General features: G+C 46.9%; 1 protein-coding gene across 14 annotated transcripts in view; it reads right to left on the reverse strand.

Annotated features, from left to right (window-relative positions):
* Positions 1-20,661, reverse strand: part of AAK1 (AP2 associated kinase 1) — a 101,792-nt gene that overhangs the window by 35,906 nt on the left and 45,225 nt on the right. For 13 of the 14 annotated variants that reach the window (XM_035118200.2, XM_060276389.1, XM_035118201.2 and 10 more), the window contains exons 7-14: positions 20,399-20,480; positions 15,288-15,420; positions 14,283-14,386; positions 13,042-13,121; positions 9,148-9,284; positions 7,811-8,118; positions 6,129-6,371; positions 835-1,058 (exon numbers count right to left, since the gene is read on the reverse strand). In XM_035118200.2, the coding sequence (XP_034974091.1) occupies positions 835-1,058; positions 6,129-6,371; positions 7,811-8,118; positions 9,148-9,284; positions 13,042-13,121; positions 14,283-14,386; positions 15,288-15,420; positions 20,399-20,480 (1,311 nt within the window). Of the gene's footprint in view, positions 1-834; positions 1,059-6,128; positions 6,372-7,810; positions 8,119-9,147; positions 9,285-13,041; positions 13,122-14,282; positions 14,387-15,287; positions 15,421-15,530; positions 19,332-20,398; positions 20,481-20,661 lie in introns of those variants that run through there. The other variant, XM_060276391.1, reaches the window with a different exon arrangement.

A 20,661-nucleotide genomic window follows, 5' to 3' on the forward strand; every position in this document is an offset into this window, starting at 1 on the left:
ATGCAACTGGGTAGACTTTGAAGTTCTGTTCAGCTCTGCGAGCCTGAAAATTGTCCACACAGATCCATACAGGTAACTCTCCCCCCCCCCATTTACGCGCACACGGGCAAAACAAAAGGGGACAGAACAAGGTGTTTGCAAGCTTTTCCAATTGTGTTTCAAATATACACAATTTCACTTAAACGTGTGGTGCCTTAGAACGTCACAATACACACCACAGCAGTGAAGTTAGTCCACAGGATAGGTCCGTATCTCAAAGACAACCCGTGTGTGTGTGTGTGTGTACGTGCGCACACCCACCCACCCACCCTTTAGTGTCTCTTCCCCAAACAGAGGCCCAGACAAAAGCCTCTTCGGTCATAATAACATATGCTTTAAAAGAGGATTTTACAAATTCATGGTGGAGAGGAGCATAGCAATGATGGCTATGCTCTGCCTCCACAGTCAGAGGCAGCCATGCTTCTGAATGCCAGTTTCTGGAAACCACAGAAAGGGCTTGTGCTCGAATCCTCCTTGCAGGTTTCCCACAGGCCTCTGGTTTGCCACTGTGAGAACAGGACTAGATGGGCGATTGGCCTGATTCAGCAGGCTCTTCTGGTGTTCTTAGGTTAAGCTTAGTTGCTAGCCCAGGGTTATAAATTCTCCTCTTGCAACTGAAGCATACTCCTCTATTCATTCCAAGAGCAACAGCAGGAAGGCTATTAGGACATGGCGCGAGAAAAGCAGGCAGAGGCAGGCTGCCCCCACATCAGAACAAAACAAAGAGAATCAAAATGCACAAAGGGTCATTTAGCAGGAAGAAGAGACACCCCCCCCCCAAAAAAAAGCACACACTTGGACTTGTTGAGGCTGGCCTCAGCAGCCGCTGCCTGCAGAAGCTGTGTTGATTTGCTGGCTGGGACCCCGAAGACAGTGCTGTGTGTCACGTCACTCAGGATCCTCCGGTGTCCCGCTCGCTGAGTCTTGGGGGAGGACGGGGGAGTGAGGGAGCCCACCTTCTGCGCCTGGACAGCTGACGACGGGGTGGTGGGGATCCTTTGATGTCGTGGAGGCGCTTGCTTTGGGGGGGGGGAGAAAGTTACCAAGTTTATTTCCTTAACCACAGGAGTTGCAAAGCTGTTTCTTAGAAGCAGAAGGGACAACACAAACTCTGCATTCTGGATGACAATAAAGGTATTATTATTATTATTATTATTATTATTATTATTAACATCATCAACATCAACATCATCTATAATACAAAGAGGAGCAAACAGAATGGGATGTTTACATCTTTTGGAGGCTTGGATTATTTTTTCCATCACATTTCAGCTTTCCCCCTCAAATACCACAACAAATATTAGTTTGAAATGTTGTTGTGAATATATTTGTGACAGAAATAACCACCCCTTTTATGTTTACCCACACCCATTTTGTTAACATGAATAATGGAGGGGGGAGTCCCCTCCCCTTAAATTCTTCATCCTGGGGTGTTCTCTCCAAATCTGCTCCCGAAACCAGTTGGTTACCAATAAATTTGGGAATTACAGGGGGGGAAATGTGGCAAGATTAACCTAGTATAAATACAGTTTCAGCTGGAAGGCATTTACCGTAATTTATTCATATGCTGAGCATCCTTTTCATTTAAACAACCCCCCCTCCAACAGTCAAAGCAGCTGCATTTCAGTAAAAAAAGAAACAATGAAGAATGATTACACTTGAATAGTAATGAAGTGTGTTGTGTGTGTGTGTTGTGTGTGTGTGTGTGTGTGTGTGTACGCATGTAGCAGGAGAAGGCGGATGTGAAATTTAATTCTCAAGTATCTGCAGTGATGGGAGATCCCTGGCAAATTTCCACTCCTTTATACTTCAGGCAGCTGCTCCACTCACCACAGGGAAAACCCTGGTTCTCATTAAGTAAAAAAGCACTTATTTGGGATGAATGCATACATTATAGTCATCAAATGGAGGATCTGTAATGTTTGGTCATGAGTACATTGGAAACAAGGATTGCGATTAAGCTGCAAACTCTTCTCCAACTTGTTTGCCCGACAAAAATCCAGAGCAGGAGAAAGGAACCGCTGGGTCACCCATGGGGGGTTTAAATACCTGAGGATAACCTTAACAGCTGATCTCAAACAATTAAATCAAAGAAATTATAAGCCCCTGCTCAAAACGAGATATAAAAAACTCTACAAATGGAAGTGCACAAGCTTTAGCTGGCTAGGTCGTATCACAGCTATAAAAAATGCCAATTCTACTAAAATTATCTTTACTGTTTCAGGTTTTACCAACATACATCTCTCCTGCTATGCTTAAAAATGGCAAAACAAATTACTTTCTTTTACTTCATTAGGAAAAAGAGCCAGACTCAATCAAAAAATCTTATTTAGACACTAGTATCTTGAAGCCCATTAAAATAACGGGTGCTAGAGCACGTGTCATGGCAGCGGCAAGGCCGGATCGCAACCCCGGCGCTTGGCTATAAGAGAAGCTGGGGCCGCGGCGCCGCCTCCTCGGCCAGGCCTGGCCCGGCCTACAGGGAGTAGAGTAGGCTTACCGTCCCTGGGATCCACCCACAGTCGCCTCCTTCCGCCCCTTGGTTGCCTGCCACCATGGGCGCCGCTGGAAGAAGAAGAGGTGTCGGGGCTCAGGCAGCCAAGGGGCGGAAAGGAGGCGGCGGTGGGTGGATCCCGGGGCCGGCGAGCCTACTCCCTGTAGGGGAGGCGGCAAGCTGAGGAAGGCGGCCCGGGCCGAGGCGACGGGCATCGAGCCGGGTGGGTCGCCGGGGAGGCCGCCTCGAGCTCCGGGCTCCTTCCTCCTCCTCCTCCCGGCCAGAGGTGTTGCGCTCCTGCTGGAGGAGGAGGAGGAGGAGGAGGAGGAGGAGGAGGAGGAGGAGGAGGAAGGAGCCCGGAGCTCGAGGCGGCATCCCCGGCTGTGAGGGGATTGAAGGGGAGCGGCCGGCCGGGGGGGGGGGGCGGTCCTCTTCCCGCCTCGCCGCCTCAGCCTGGCTCGTCTCCCTGCCGGGCCGAGCGGGCACCAAACTCCCCTCTCCGAAGTGCCTCTTCGTCCAATCCCTGTGTCCATGGGGCACATGCGCAGTAGCGCGGACACAGGGACTGGACGCAGAGACACTTGCACATTATTATATAGGATAGAAATAAAGGGGGTTAGGAATACCCAATCTTGAACTATACTACGCAGCTTTCCAAATTAAATCATTGATACCTCTCATTAACAGCGAAGTAGATATTCCATGGATAAAGATAGAAAGTGGCCACACAAGACTATCAGTACACGCTCTGCCCTTCATGAAGGAACAAGAAAAGGTGCGCAAACCCATTTTTTAAAAGTATAATTAATGGCGTGGCGGAATTGGAACTTAGTATTGGCTCCTAGGACTTCACTACAGATGCCTCTGCTAGATCACCCCTCATTTAAACATGCAGACAAATATAACCAACTCCTAGATCTTGAAACAAATGATTTCTAAAGAATTAGAGATGTGTTTGTAAAAAATAAAGCAAAGGCGAAAGGCATAAAACGGTTCTGGCTACATTTGTATCAACAGATACAGTCCTTTTGCAGGGGCGAGGGCTTGAGACCCTTGACACCTTTTGAATCACTGTGTAACGGACCTGCCACAAAAGGGGCATTCTCAATGATTTATGTTATTATATTAGAAAGCTTTGCGGAAGATGAGATGGGAGACTGACATATGAATTTCAATAAGTGAAAAAGCATGGGAATCAATACGGCAAAATCCATCTTTAAAAACAATTTTGGCTCGCCTCCAGGAAATTTCCTTTAAAATTATCTTTCAGTGGCATTGGACCCCCCCCCACACACACACACATGCAAAGATAAATCCTTTAAGCTCACCATTATGTTGGAAAGGCTGTAGAGAATGAGGTTCCTATTTTCATGTTTGGTGGGAGTGTACCATAGTTCATGCATTTGAGAAAAAGTTTTTAACCTGACCTCCAAAATCATTAAACAATTTATTGGATCCCTTTTAATTCAGCACTTGCCTTATTATCATTAGATTTGACCCCAAATTCTACCCTTAAACGCAAGAATTATTTTCCTTCCTGTTCACAGGAGCTAGACTAGTTATTGCCCAATGATGGAAGGAAACTTCTAAAATACCAATACGTAGAGGCTTGGGTTAATAACATCTGAAGCATTGCTCTATCAGAACGCCTCACATACCATCAGCAGCTAATGAAAGGCATCTTCAAAAAAGATCAGGGCCGGCCCTACGGCCAGGCTGGGTGGCGCAGGGCGCCATGGCGCTGGCCCGCCGGGGGGGCGCCACGCAGATGCGCCCGCCCGCCGCTCCCTTGGCAGCAGCGCTGCGCGCTAAGCCCGCCCGCCAGCCCATCGCGCACCAGCGCCCTCAGCAGCTGCGCTGAGCCCGGCCACCCGCCCGCCGCGCTGGAAAACGGGGCGGCGGGGGGGGGCGCGGCGGAGGGATCCGTCGCACCAAGGTGCCAGAGGTGCTTAAGATGGCCCTGAAAAAGATACCTTTAACACAATCTGGTCTCCCTTTTTCTCTTTTACTGAAGAACAGGATATTTTAATGCCACCATCATCATAGAGGTGTCTGTGGAAGGGATATATTGATTAAAAATGTATTGTACTGTAAATGTATTGTAACTTTTGAATAAATGTTTTTTGGGTTTTTTAAAGGAAAAAGAAATGCTATTGCACCCACATGCAGCCTTTTGGTGCCAAACCAGACAGTTTTTCCATGTTCACTTTCGACAGGATGAATCACAGTTTTCTGTTCAGAATTCATTAAGAATCTCCAGAAATTTGTAAAGTGATGTGCAGGCAAAAAGAAAAGAAAAAAAGGAACCACTGGGTCAGACCTGGCCCCCGGTTACCAGTGTCTGAGCAAGGATTTCATTCTGGCACCCTAACTCTCACTCTCTCTCGTCTGCTCACAGCCTCTCCTGCATCTGCACTGCCCCATCACATTTGTCGTGCCCCCCTTCTCTGCAGCAAAGTGTTGAATTTCCATCCTTTATCTAATGATTAATCAGGGTTTTTTTCAGTCGGAACTTGCTTGAACTCAGTTCCAGCACCTTTGTTCACGTTGAGTTTTAAACTGCAGAATTATGGTCCTGCAATTCTTGATGGATTATAGCTCCCAGCGGGCCCAGCCAGTAGTCAGGGGATGATGGGAACTGTAGTTCAACAACATGTGGAAGACCACAGATTCCCCATCTCTGGAACACTGTTGTATGAAACACAAAAGCACGGCCAGAAAAGGGGACAATAACCTTAGTTGGATCAGCACTAATGCAAATTTCCCTCCAGTCTTAAGCAGGCATTGGAGGAGTTGAATAAAAATGCGTGCTTCTGTTTGTGCTCACAGAGAGAGAAAAGGGGGGGGGGGTAAATATGAGCATCTGCAAAGGAGGAGAAACTGAGGACAATGCTGGGGTTCTTTATCTGTTTTCACAAATTACCTCTGAGACTTGAATATCATTGTTCATCTGATACCATTCATCATTTTTAGTTGCTGCTTGTTAACAATGTTTTATAGACTGTAATTATTTCACTGATTATTTGTTAATTACTCTACAGTGGTGCCTCGCTAGACGAATTTAATTCGTTCCACGGGTCTTTTCTTATAACGAAAAATTCGTCTAGCGAATCCCATAGGAATGCATTGAATTTTTTTTTTTGCCCATAGGAATGCATTAATTGAATTTCAATGTATTCCTATGGGAAACCGCGATTCGCTAGACGAATTTTTCATAAAATGAATTTGTCTAGCGAGGCAACCTCCACTCGAAAAATCCTTTCGTTAAGCGAAAATTTCGTTAAGCAGGGCATTCGTTAAGCGAAGTACCACTGTATTTGATTTATGCTCTGCTTGCAATGTTCCATTATGTCCTATCAAGTTACTGTTATTTATTGTTTGTCAGCTGCTTTGAGATTCATTTGAATGAAAAGTGGAATAGAAATCAAATCAGGGTCTTCTGGACATGGCCACATTTGCTCCTTCCCTGCTGCCCACCAACAAGAGAAGTGGGGAGGGGCCGTGAGCCCAGTGGCAGAGGATCTGGAAGAAGTACGCAAGCAACACTGCAAAGCAAGGACAGAGTTATTACCCAAAGGCTCCTCCCAATCCTTACCGGATGATCCTGCACAGGGACTGGCTGTGCTGCCACCTGCTGCACCTGGGCTTGGGGCAGGATCTGAGCCGACGGCTTCTGTTGCCCTGCAGCTGCTTTCTGTGGGATGGATCCCTGTTGTGCCAGCAGTTGCTGCTGCTGCTGCTGCATGTAATTCTGCACAGGCTGCGGTTGCACTCCTTGTGGCGCCACTGGAAACTGTGGCTTCACTGGCGGCTGCGGTGCCTGGGGCGCCACTTGGATCTACAACATAGCAAGCAAACATTAAGGAACCCTTCCTTACAATCAGCTGCCATCTTTTTCATTCCAACACATGCAATGGAGTGAGAGCGTCTCCCCAAATTGACCTCCCCTTGTTTCTGGATTGTTGCAACGTGCTATGTGTTGGGCTGCCTTTGAAGATGACTTGGAAACTTCAGTTGGTCCAAAAATGCAGCAGCCAGATTTCTGGCTGGAGTTCCATCTGGGTCTCGTATAACTCATTTTGAAACAGCTGCACTGGTTGCCAGTTTATTTCCGGACCTAATTCAAGGTGCTCACATTGGTGATTAAAGCCCTGAACGACTCAGAGCCCAAACACCTGAAAGACCATCTCCTTTCTTACAGAACCTCCTGGGTGCTGAGATCGGCAGAGGGGGACCCCTGGGTAGCTCTTCTGACTTCAGAGGCTTGATGTGGTAGTGGCCCAGGGGGAGAAGACCTCCTCTGTGGCAGCCCCAAAACTGTGGAACTCCCTCCTTGCAAAGGTGCGCCTGGCACCTCCATTCCACAGCTTCCGGAGAATGCCGAGGACACACCTCTTTACCCTGGCTTTAGACATTTGAGGTGTATGTTTTTAGGACTCAGCTTATTTTCATAGTTCTAAGTTGTTTCAAACTGTTTTTAATATTGTGTTTTAATGCTTTAACCTGCCCTGGAATCTTAGGGTGGAGAGTTGGAAATAATAAATCAAGCAAACAAACAAACAAACAAACAAGCCATCTCAAAGCGGCCCAAATGCAGGGCTCACAAAGTACTATACAGGTGAAACTCGGAAAATTCGAATATCGTCGAAAAGTGCATTTATTTCAGCAACGCAGCTTAAAAGGTGAAACCAATATATGAGATAGATGCATGACATGCAAAGCAATATATGTCAAGCCTTTATTTGTTTTAATTGTAATTATTTGTCATTAGGCGGATCAATTATAAATGGAATGGAATGAATGAAATGGAATAGCAATGTTTATTTTTGTGTTATTGTAACTATTTTTTATTACTGTGTTATTTCCAAAAGAAAGCATTTGTAAAATAATAATAATAATAAGTTGCATTACTGAAATAAATGCACTTTTTGAAGATATTCTAATTTTCTGAGTTTCATCTGTATATTTAATTATTCTTAGTGCATTATATTTGATTCTATGTGCTCAAACAGAGGCTCAAATTTGCAAGATATGGGGTGGTGGGGCTTTCATTTTGTTAAGACCTTCTGCGCCCACTCCTTGTCTCATATATTTTCTCTATGACCACACAAACTCGTTTGAAAGATTCCTGAAAGCTGCCTTTGACTCCTAAAGTGGAGACTCAGAGATCCGCCCTCGGGTCCTTGGACTCAAACTCCTCTCTGCTGCCAAGTCCCAACTGCCTTAAAATTCCTGGGAAGAGAAAAGAAAAACAGCCACCCCCCAAAACAGCCTCACCTGTTGAACTTGCAGGGGAGGCTGTGGCTGCGGCTGCGGCTGAGGTCCTTGGGGCTGATAAAATGTGGCTGGCGGCTGCGGTGGTGGCTGTTGCTGCTGCTGCTTTAGGAACAGCTGGTGCTGTGGGGTGGCGGCCTGGGGCTGAGCTGGAGGGGCTTGTGGTTGGGAGGCAACAGGCGGTTGTACAGGGGGCGGCTGCTTAGGCTGAGCTTGCGGGAGAGGCGGAGTCGGCTGAGGCAGGGCTTTCGGCTGTGGGACGCTGGTGGGGAGGGGGGCCTGACCCCCGGCCAAAGGCGCTGGAGCAGCAACTGCAGAGCAAGAGGAGAGGTCAGAATGCATCCGTTTCCTTTACTCCTGTCCCCCCCCCCATTGTGTACTTTTTATTTAAACACTTAAATGCATAAATATTTAGCTGTGATTCTTGCACTGCAGGAGTTGGGTTAGACGGCCCTTGGGGTTCTCTTCCAACTCTACAATTCTGTGATTCTATGAAATGAGGATAGATCAAGGGGCTGGAATACAAAAGAAGGTGCAAGGAAGGCACAATAGCCAGCAAATGGAAGAAAGGGGAAGAAAAGCGGGTGCCTTGTTTTTCAATAGTTTGCAACCTAATCTTCAAGAAGATTATGGTGCATGCATTTAACTTGCAGAATTTCATCCATATGCGGTTGAAGGAGGGTTGGTTGAAATTGCAAAGGTTAAACCCAAGCAAGTGGGAGAGGTTAAAAGGTACTTTCACGCCGGGTATGCTTGAGGTTACCGGGCGCAAAAGCAGCTTTTAAGCTCTCCATCTTGCTTACTGGGTAAGGCCCGCTTTGCTGCATGGGCTCTGGGAGCACAGAGGACTCTTTCTCCCTCCACCCGCTGGCTGCAGAGTGGCTCCAAGGGTTTGGGTATGTGTGGTTTTTGTGTATACGTGGAACCCTTGTAACTGAACCACCGCATAAATGACTATGAGACTTTGAAAAGCTGGCATCAGTGGATCAAGCTCATCCATTTTGTTGAACTAATTAAACTAAATAGCTTTAACTGGGGTTTTAAAAAATGTGCTGAATAAATCATTACTGTTTTGAATTCTATTGTGCTACTGTCTTCTTTAGTGGGTTGTACAAGCCACTATTCTGAAATAAATCTTTTTATAGGGTAGAGTAAGGGGTACTGGGGATGAGTCTACGGAATCAAGGGGTGGGGTCCCAAAACGGTTTGGGAACCTCTGGTCCACATGAGCAGCAGAGCACTCAGAAGGAAGCCTGCCTGTGCATTTAGGAGTGCAAGTTTACCCATGCAGAGAACGAAAAGTAGGTTAGGAAGTAGCCTGTAGTGGGGCGGCCTCTCACCTTGTGCTGTGGGCCTCTTTCTGGGAGTCAGAGCAGGCTGGATGGGCAGCATCCCGGGGTTTGGTTGTGTCTGCCCAGCTTTGGGTCTTTGGCGTGGGGTGATGGATGTTTCAGTTGTGGGGATAGGATCTGTCAGCCTGCAAGGAGAAGGAAACATTGACACAAAACTAACGTTTTAGAGGAAGACAGCATAGTGACCAGCCTCTTTCCATGACCCACCCTTTCATTGGAGCACCCCCACCCCGCAACCTTCCAGTTGGCAAATGGCCCCTGAAACAGCCAACCTCCCCACCCCCGGAAAAAATCACACACAGAAAGAGGCGACCACAAGATCCATGTTATACATGACAATGGCACAAATTACACAAAGCATGTAATTTTAAGCAACTCTATGCATATTTTCTCCTAAACTGCATAATTCGTTCCAGCTGTGGAACTGGGGTTTTGCAGCCCTAGAAGTTTAACTGCAGAATCCCCAGGTATACAATTTAGGCTCTTAGAGCAGCTAAGTCAGGCATGTCAAACCTGCGGCCCTCCAGATGTTTTGGCCTACAACTCCCATGATCCCTAGCTAGCAGGACCAGTGGTTGGGGAAGATGGGAATTGTAGTCCAAAACATCTGGAGGGCTGCAGGTTTGACATGCCTGAGCTAAGTCATGTGAGTTGGCACTAGTGCAGAGGAGATACGGGTAGCAGTTGAAGAGCAGACACTGAAAGCCAGTGTGGTGTAGTGGTTAGAGCAGGGGTTGGCAAGGTTTACCTTGCCTGTGCCGGTTCACTCCAGCCAGATCACGCTTGCGATTTCCGGCACCTGCGTCTGTTCAGACGCGATTACTGGTGCTGCGGAAGCAAGTCCCCGCGCAGCACCGGTTTAGTGCAGTGCGCAGGGACTCGTCGAGGGGGCGGCTCGTGGGCTGGTTAAACAACCCCCATGGGCCTTAGGTTACTGACCCCTGGGTTAGAGTGTCAGACTAGGGCAGGCATCCCCAAACTGCGGCCCTCCAGATGTTTTGGCCTACAACTCCCATGACCCCTAGCTAACAGGACCAGTGGTCAGGGATGATGGGAATTGTAGTCCAAAACATCTGGAGGGCCGAAGTTTGGGGATGGCTGGACTAGGGTTTGGGAGACCAGGATTTCAATCCCCACTTGGCCATTAAGTTCACTGGGGGTGACCTGGAGGCCAGTGACTGCCTCTCAGCCTAAGCTACCTTACCTTGGGGAGGTTAAATCCGGTGGGGGAGAACCATGTATAACACCTTTGAGCTCCTTGGGACAGAAATGCAGTAAATATTTTTATATACTATAGAGAAATGAAACACACACACACACACACACACACACACACACACACTAAACACAGAGGTAGGGTGGCTCAATAAATACTTTGCAAAAGAAGCAGGTGGTGGGGAGGGCAGAAAGGAAGAGGTAGTAGCTTGATGCGTGTAGAGGGGAGAGTGAGGCCAGAGGAGGAAGAGGAGCAGAGCCTGGGAGCAGGGAAGGTGAAACTAGGAGTATTTCAGAAAACTGCTATACTGTTTTGTCTACTCAGCAGACATCCAAAGCCCACAATAAGAACTACATCATCAAGGCAGAAGGTTCAGGAGCAACATATCAGACGGTCCCACCATCGGATACCCTTCAGGCAGAACTCCAAAAGCAAGCCGGGCTTGCAAAATCCACCTGGCACATTTTATAAAGTCTTGCCTGTTGCATCACTCCCATCTGCCGTCACGACCGCCCCACTCGGCATGAAATAAAGGCCGGCTGGCACATGCTAAAATCAATTTGTGCGCAGAAATGTTGGAAACAACACACCATTTAAATCTGCACTTTTAATAGGTTTGCAGACAAGCAGACCAAAGGGCCCTGAGATTGCCTGGCAGTAGCTGGCAGCCTCAAGTGCAACTGTTTATGCCAGAGTCAATAAAAAGAACTGTGGTCTGGTTCTAAATCACTTTGGTTCACTTCCATTACCACGATTCTACAACTATAGCTGTGGGGAGCATCTTTCAGGCAACACTTAAGCAGTCCGCCCCTTCCGGTACCTTCATCCCCAGCAAAGACAATACAAAACTAAAATAAGGAGCAGGTGCACCACAGGGGGGGAAACCAAAACAACAAGCCACTGGCCCAGGTACTTTAAAAAAAATGAGACAAACCCTGTAGCAGGCAGAAGGAAGCAGCTTCTCAAGGAAAGGAATGAAACAGAGGGCTGTATTCTGTGATAAGCACTAGAGTTCAAGGATGGTTTTGATAGGCAAGGACTGTAGCTCAGTGGTATAGCATCTGATCTGCATCCAGAAGATCCCTAGCAGCATCTCTAGGTAGGGCTGGGAATTTCCCCTCTTAAAGCCCATGAGAACTACTGCCAGTCAGTTTAGACCAGGCACCCCCAAACTGCGGCCCTCCAGATGTTTTGGCCTACAACTCCCATGATCCCTAGCTAACAGGACCAGTGGTCAAGGAGGATGGGAATTGTAGTCCAAAACATCTGGAGGGCCGAAGTTTGGGGATGCCTGGTTTAGACACTACTGAGCTAGGTGGGCCAAAGACTCAATAGAAGACAGCTTTCTGTGTCCCTATAAAAACATGAGAAAGGGTGGCAGGGACAGGAGGGTCTAGAGCGCACGCCAAGTGGGAGAAGGAAGAAGGAGATTAATTAGATTAATTAGAAGGAGATTAGATCGGAAGGGGGGGGAGTTTTCATGAGATCTCAAAACAATTACAAGATTGTCCACAGGAAGCTGGACTGAAAAACTTGGGGGGAAGGGAGGCTATGATGAAATGGCCCCAATTCCACTTCACATATAGAAAAAATTGCTTGTTTTTTTAAGTTATCAATTTTTAAAATAGTTAAAGAAAACTCTCAAGGTGGTTTATATTGTTCTCCCCCTCTTTGTTTAATCCCCACAACAACCCTGTGAGGTAGGTTAGGCCAAGAGGCAGTGGCTGGCCTAAGGTCACCCACCCAAAGAGCTTTGTGGCCAAGTGGGGATTTGAACCCTGGTCTCCCAGGTCCTAGTCAGACATTCTAACCACTTCATGGGTAGGTAAAATTTATTAACTACACCACGCTGAGAAAAAACAGACACAAAACAATAAATTGTTATTTAAATGCATGTTAATGTATGCCCCATTCCTCTTTTTTATACAGGATAAATGGAACATGTGGATGTTCTTGCATTTCTATTTCTACACTTTACTCTTTTCTCATATTTGTATTTTACTAAACTTGGAAAAGAATAAATATTTTTAACATTGAAGCAGGTGTATATGAACTCAGGTGTGGTCTTTTATTTGTTTCATTCCAAGATTCTGGAAGCTTCCCCGTAGACAAAATGTCATTACTACTAATTAGGAATGGAGAAAGATTTCATTCACATTTTTAACTGGCTTAATTCACACATCCTGGATGAACATACAAACTGGAACATAACTAACCTTCTGATTAAGTTATTGTTTCAAAATATGTTCGTTGAGATAAAATGCCTATTTAACTATGCATTTCATGATTTAAAAACATGTTTAAACACATATGACATAATGGTCTCCTTCATTTTGGTCTATCATTTATTTCAACCCAAAGTTTTACGGGTGGCTTCTGTTTTCAGTGACGTGTTTCTTTGAAGTTTTGGTTCTAAAGGTTGTATATACATTATCCTTTTTCCTTTATAAAATTATCTTACCAAGTTCATGTAAACTGTGCAGGGATTTTGCCTATTAAGTGCTATATACCTATCAGTGATTATGACTGACTGATTTTTGACCTTAAGTTCCAGCGCTGCAAAATGAAATGGCCCCAGCTCTCCAGAATGCTTAACTCTCTTTAGCAGCACCGCTAGCATTTCCCCGTCTTTTGACATGGTCCATGGAAGAGTCAGGAACCCTCACCTGGCTTTTGGCTGGCTCTTCTTAGCAGCAGCTTCACTAGCTTTCACTGGTTCTGGGAGTTTGGCAGGGATCGGAGAGTTCTGCAAATGGAAACCCACACACAGAGCAGAAAATGATGGACGGTTGTCAGAGGCAACAGGGAGCAAGAGGAAAACTGAATGGGGAAACCTAGAGCTCTCCTAGGCTTCACTTCATGGGTAGGTAAAATTTATTACGATACTTAAGAAATGCTTGGGATGAAAGAGGAGAAACAGCACCGGGGACTTTTCCACTTAACAATCCCAAGCCAGACAGAATTAAGATACAAAACCCTGAATGAAGAAGTGTGCATGCACACGAAAGCTCATACCAAAATAAAAAACTTAGTTGGTCTTTAAGGTGCTGCTGGAAGGAATTTTTTAATTTAAATTCACTACAGTTCATGAGAAAAGTGTGTTTTGGCTGTACAGAAGGCATTTAATCTGTATGATTTCAACCATACATGGTTGAAGAAGGGCTGGCTAAAACTCTGCAGCTTAAATCCAAGCACGGCAGAGAGCATAAAAGCCATTTTTGCACCAGGCCCACTTGGGGTTCCCCAGTACAGAAAGAGCTTTAAAAGCTCTCTGCCTCGCTTACCAGGCATGGCCCACTCAGCACACTAGTTCTGGGATGCCCTTGCAAGATCTTGCAGGGCTGTCAGAGTCCTTGCAAGATCTCACCTGAGCATTCCTAGCCTTCCAGAGCCAGTGCGCTGACAGGGTCCTACCCAGCAAACAGGGCAGAGAGCTTAAAAGCTCTTTTGTGCTAGGTAACCCAAGTGGACCTGGCACAAAAAAGCTTTTAAATTCCCACCTTGTTTGCTGGGCAAGGCCTGCTCGGCGTGTGGGTTTTGGGAGTGTGAGGCATACTCACTCTCTCCCCCTCACCCACTAGCCATGCGGAAATACCAAGGCTTTGGGTATATGTGACTTTTGTGTATACACAGAACCTTTGGAACTGAACTCCCTACGTAAGATGCAATCATACTGTACAGAGAAAGCACACCTCCCCATACACTAAGCTAAATTCCGGTGGTTTCCCTCCCTTTTGTGTTGTCTTTTGTTGCTTCCTTGCAACCTCTCAATAAATTACTCCATGACTTCTGCAGGCCCAAAAATAGTCCTGGAGGAAGAGGAGGACTAAAGAACTGGCGGGATTATTTTACAGACTCTTGTATGGTATTTTGCCCCTTCAGCAAAGAGGGATCAGTCATCACTTACCTGTACATTCTGGACCGGACATTCCCTCTTAGCGAGCTTGAATGCAAAATAGGAGACCTGGTAAATTTCAGGTCTCTTGTCAGGGTCTGGTTCCAGCATATACCCTAAGAAACAGAAGACCTATTAGGCTTCGGTGGTGTGGCATTTAGGTATGGCATAGGAGGGACAGGGACAAGTCTTACTCAATATCACTTTCAGGATATGGATGCTGGAAAACTCAGCCCACAAGGACTTGCATGGCTTCCAAAACCCAAGGACATCCCACATTGCTTATTAGCCTGGTTCAGACACCACAGTAAACCGTAGTCTACTGCTACTATAAGGAGCCTTAGTGACCTGTGGGCTTGCCTGCTTTTCCTCTCTAAGAGATTCAAAGTGGTCTTACTTAATGGCTTTGGAGTCTTGGAAGAGCTTCTAAGGTGGGAACTGTTTGGTACATTGCTATAATCTCCTCCAAGCTCTCCATAAAGGGAAAACACCTGGCAGAGAAGAGGGGGAAGGTGGCAGGAGCAGGTACAGTTTCACATCTTGATAGCTCCGGCTTCTAATTGGATAATTACTTTGCTAGTGGCCCTCCTTTACCTTCCCATCACAGAGCAGGGGTGCAAAAGACTTGAGTTTGACGCATATGGAGCAGAACTTACTCCCCCCAAAGACCCTCAAAACTGTTTATTCAGTTAACCCCTGCCCCTTTAGCATTTCCCAAACTGGTGTCCTCCAAATGATTTGGGCTACAACTTCCATCTACAACTACCGGTACAACTGATGGCAGTTGTGGTAGAGGCAACAGTGTGGGGAGAGCTGCATCAATATAAGAGCATCTGATGAACTTCACAGAAGTGGGCACCAAAATAAATCTCCTAGACTTGTGCCCAAAACCTTTGTCCTTTTAAACAGAGGTATTCTGGGTTCCATACCCAAACACCTGGCAGGAGGTAGGATCAGTTTCATGTTAGTTTGCTTTTCAAAACCAGAGTTGAGCTGTATTCCGAAATAGATACTCACGTATGAGGCAGTGCATGTCTTGAGAGTAGCGCGAGTTGTCAGGAATGGTGAAGTTTCCGTCGCAAATTGCTACTTGGCTCTCACCAAATGGCAAAGTAAAATAACAGAGTTTGTACAGCAAACAGCCCATGGCCTGAAAGAAGACAAAGAATTCTTTAGTGTGCTGTAGGGAACGGAGACCTGATTACCTCCGTTGTCATGTAAGGCCTTGCTGGATTCTAGTTGCAACAACAGAAAACAAACCTCTCTTGCTGACATGACCTGCATCAGATTTCAGGTCAGCAAAAACCAGCCTGATTTGAAGCTAGGAATGTAGGGATTGCTGGCTCTGCTAGCAATTGCTCCAAGTTTGCCTCTGGTGAACCAAGATTGCTGTTTCTGAACTGGAAGAGAAATTTGCAATTCAAAGCTTATTTAAAAAAAACTGGCAGAATTTTTTAAGACCCAGCTGCCTCAATTCTCCAAAACAGAGCACTCTGAATTAAACTAATCACCAGACACTGCAGGCCAAGTTCTGACCCTTATGCAGCTCACACCATCCACATGGAGGCCAAACACATACATCTCATTGGTATGATTCCTTTTCAAATAAGAAAGCATCACAAAAAAGGCCTCAGTGTGAAGTGTCTACACAATGCATTTCTCTAGGCCAGTGTTTACTAACCTGGCGCCCTGCAGATGTTTTAGACTACAACTATGAATGACCATGCTTGCTGGGGTGGATGGAGTTATAATCCAAAACATCTGGAGGGCACCAGGTTGGGGAATACTGGCTTAAGCAGATGGTGGGAAGGAAGGGCAACCAATTCCTCCGCACACAGAGACTGTTGCTTGGTGTGTTTCAAACAGTCCCTGCCTGCCTGCCTGTGTGTGTGTGTGTGTGTGTGTGTGTGTGTGTGTGTGTTGTTTTGCAAGAAGAAATATATGGGAAGCTAGCAGCCCACGAACCCTAGATGAGGAGAGCAGGTCTAATACCAAGAACCATCATTTTCTACTATCTGCAGGTAATGATCACTGTTACCTACTTTGGAGTAAGGCATTTAGTCTAGTTCTTCAAAAGCAGCATTTGCACATAAGATATGGGTCTTAAATTCTGTGTCAATTTTTAAAGAAGTGAAAAGCGTATTCAAGTTGTGCAAAAATAGAACATAGAAGTAGGACACAAGTTGTCTCTGAAAGAAAAACATGATGGCGGGTAAAGAATAATATCAAAGTCCTTTCACCGGGGGGGGGTTCTCAGTCAAGTGATTGGCTTCAAGGAACGTCTACATCAGACATGACCAAACTTGGCCCTCCAGATGTTTTGGGACTGTAACTCCCATGATCCCTAGCTAAAAGGACCGGTGGTCAGGGATGACGGGAATTGTAGTCCCAAAACATCTGGAGGGCCAAGTATGGCCACGCCTCCTCTACATATTTGGTTTGAGATTAAAGAACGGGGGTGAAACTCTCAGCACAGTACGTCTTGGAATTTTAAATGCATGGCTACAAGACACGAGTATTACATCCATGCATCCAAATGCCCCCCTCCTTCCATCTGCTTATTTGAAGGCTGTGGCTTGTTTATGCTCAAAAGTCTGCTTTCTGAATGCAGTTTCTCTAACTTGTGTAGATTTATATGTTATTTGTTTTTTATTGATAAAAAGAAAAAAATCAATAATTAGTTATCTATGAGTTATCAAATAACTGGAGAAATTAGTAACAGAAGAAAATATTTTTGGCAAGAGACAGCAACAGAGCAAAGAACAATCAATTATTTTAAAAAAATTAAGTGCTATTTTTGCACCCTGACAAAAGGATGTTCTAGCACAATTAGAAAACAAAGGAATAACATTTTATGCCACTTCCACCTACCTACGCCCATGCAAAAAGGCTGTAGTTTTTACGTTATGAGAATTGATTAATTTTTTTGTTTCCAAAGTCACTAGTGATGTAAAAAGAGCTCAGAAGTAGAATTTATGCTGATCACATCCTAGTTACGGGGAAGTGAATACAGAAAGAAAAAAAATATAGTGCAGCCATCTCCAACCAAGTGCTCTTCAGATGTTTTGGACTACAACTCCCATCAGCCCCAGTCATCGTTTATGAAACCCAGAGATTTAGAAAAGGCAGGGTCTGTCCCACCCACCAATATAAAATGCAAATATTATTGTGGTGTGGGAAGCAGTTAAATCAGATAAGCATGCTATTGCAGGGAATATACATGTTTTGGAAATATTAACTACCGGAGCAGATGATGAAGCAATCCTCATGAATGAAACCAAAAAATAAAATAAAAAGGGAAATCCAGCTGTTTCACAGGATAAAGTATGCAATTCTCACTGAGGCAGCCCTCCGCCTACTCTAGTCTTTCCAGGCAAACAAGTCACTCAAATAAATGCAATATGGTCCAGTTCACTCATTAGTTTTCTCTGCAAGAATAGATTGGATGGGGTGTGGGGAGGAGACCAGGGTGGTGGGCCTGAGCTCTGTACTGGGGCTGAGAGTTCTGTCTTAAGCCTATCTGGCGCCATGGTGCAGGGATCCCTCGGGCACCCCCCCACCCCCACCCTTCTCTCCAGGCAGGCAGCAGCTGGAGGGCGTTTCATATCAGCAGACATGAAGCATTCAGGAGGAAAAGCGCAGTTAAGGAAGAGACAAAGGTCAGTATAGTTAAAGCTATGGTTTTCCCAGTAGTGATGTATGGAAGTGAGAGCTGGACCATAAAGAAGGCTGATCGCCAAAGAATTGATGCTTTTGAATTATGGTGCTGGAGGAGACTCTTGAGAGTCCCATGGACTGCAAGAAGATCAAACCTATCCATTCTTCAGGAAATCAGCCCTGAGTGCTCACTGGAAGGACAGATCGTGAAGCTGAGGCTCCAATACTTTGGCCACCTCATGAGAAGAGAAGACTCCCTGGAAAAGACCCTGATGTTGGGAAAGATGGAGGGCACAAGGAGAAGGGGGACGACAGAGGACGAGATGGTTGGACAGTGTTCTCGAAGCTACCAACATGAGTTTGACCAAACTGCGGGAGGCAGTGGAAGACAGGAGTGCCTGGCGTGCTATGGTCCATGGGGTCACGAAGAGTCGGACACGACTAAACAACTAAACAACAACAACAACAAGGAAGAGACATACCATCTCTTTTAACTACTCCGAATTAAAGAGCAGACTTAGAAGTCCTGCGTGCGTGCAGCTAGATGGGCCAGTAGTACTTACTACCGAGTAAACACGGTTGCGATTCGGCTGCAAGCCTGTTACACCCCTGACAGTAACTCTTGCCCCCACCCACCTGTCCCCCCCAGTGGTGTGGGCTCCCTCCGGTGGCGAGCCAACCTGATCCCCATCACTCTTGCCCCCTCCAGTATCGCAATGCCCTCTCTGATGCCTGGCACCTCATTCCCGCTGTTAGTGCGCTTGTTTTAACGCTGGTTGCTGGTGGGCTGAGCGGCCATGAGCAGCAGGAGTCCCAGGGCTACGGAGCTTGCGAGGCTCTGGGGAGCCGCCTCCTCCTCTGCCGGTGCTCTCGCTGCTGCCTAGCGGCCCGAGGAGCAGGGCAGCGGCTCGGAGGGCAACGGCTCGACAGGCAGCGGCTGAAGGGATTCCTGCAGCCGAGGGAGAAGAGGAGGTTGTGGCAGAGGAGCCGTAGGGCTTAGTAGCTGGTTGCGCCCCGCCAGCGCCCCTGAGAGGCTGGCACCCTGGCGCAACGAGCCACTAGGCCCTATGGGAAAGACGCCTCTGAGCACAGTGGCTGATCAGGCCCTTAGTGCATCTAGTCCTTTCTTCTGAAATGCACCTCAGGAAGCAGCCTCTTGGAATAATCTCCAATTGTTCATTTTTATTTATTAAGCCCCACACTATTCACAAGGGCTCTGGGGCAGGTTACCACTTCTATAGATGAAAAGGGGGGAAACCGAGGCACAAGAACAAATCCAAATTCTAATGTAATTTCACTGCTAATTAAATATTTAAAAACAAATGTATATATAAAACCACATTAATAAAACATACTGCTAAGTATGCCTCATTGCACTGCTAAATATACCCCATGTAACCAGGGCCTTCTTAAGTATATTCCGCGCCCTGGCGCCGTGGTGCGACAGATCCCTCCGGCGCCCCCGCCCCGCCCCACAGCGTGGGGGGCGGGCAGAGCTGCGCAGCCGGAGCTGCGCAGCCGGGCCGGCGGGCGCAGGGCACAGTGTGGCTGCCAGGGGCACAGCTCCGCGGCGGGTGGGCGGGCGCAACTCTGCGGCGGGCGGCCGCCCTGGCGCCCTGCGCCACCCAGCCTGGTCATGGGGCCGGCCCTGCACATAACCAAAGGGTTGCCCAAAATGGAAAATTTGCTGCCCTGAGATGTCAAAGGCTTGTGCAGATCAAAAGAGGGAGGGAATTTGGGTGATAAAAGGGTGACATCACCAGCTGCTGGAGAAATTCAGTTCTCCGTCCCAGGAATCATTACTGAGGTGCTGCATAAAGCTGCCATCAGGCACATGGGCACAGGTGCGCCATTCAAACCATTTAGGTTGCAAGACCTTAGTCAGAGATCCAATTTTAGTTACATGCCACCCATCACACTTTGATTTCATTTCTATCCTTGAGGAAGGCAAAAGAGTGACTGACCTGCAAGCTCCCAGCAGGCCATGCAGTAGTGGAAGCAAGGCCGGCCTGGCCATGAGGAAAGGTGAAGCAATTGCCTCAGCACGGCAGGCACAGGACAGTTGGGAGTGGTGGCCAATCTCAACCCATAAAGAGCATGCCACCGGCTGCCTTTGCTGACACCACTAATGCCGCTGGCCCACCGCCACTGCCATCTCTTCCTGCCAACGCCTCCACCTCTCTCCCCCCCCCCTCCAATGGCCTCCTTTTACTCCCCTTTTTCTGACTGTCATTGTTGTGGGTGAGGGAGAAGAAGGCAGCATTGGAGGGGAAGGGGTGGCACTTTCTTGCTTTGCCTCAGTGGCAAAACGTGCAGGATCACCACCGAGTGAAGGGGCAGGTCTAAGGGACTGGGAATCACGGCAGACAGAAGACCACAGGGAAGGACAGGCAACCAGGGCAGGAGATTTGCCAGTACAATTTCTAGCAAGCCACATGCAGGCAAGTAACTTCGCAGAACCTTCTACATACCCAGATGTCTGCTCTTGTAGTAATCAGCTTGCCGCTATAGAGGTTGACCATTTCTGGTGCTCTGTAGGATAGTGTGGTGTACCTACAACGAAACAAAAACTCACAGGGTAGCCGGAATAGTCAAAATGGTTTTGTAAACTATGTGGTGTTTCCTCTACAACTCACATAAACATTTACTCTGCCTTGAATGATTTCTAGAACTGACAGCAGCTCAGGGCACTCAGAGATAAGAGATTTCAAGATCACATCCCAAGACCGCCACA

This window comes from Zootoca vivipara, chromosome 6 (genome assembly GCF_963506605.1).
Source record: "Zootoca vivipara chromosome 6, rZooViv1.1, whole genome shotgun sequence".
NCBI lineage: Eukaryota > Metazoa > Chordata > Lepidosauria > Squamata > Lacertidae > Zootoca > Zootoca vivipara.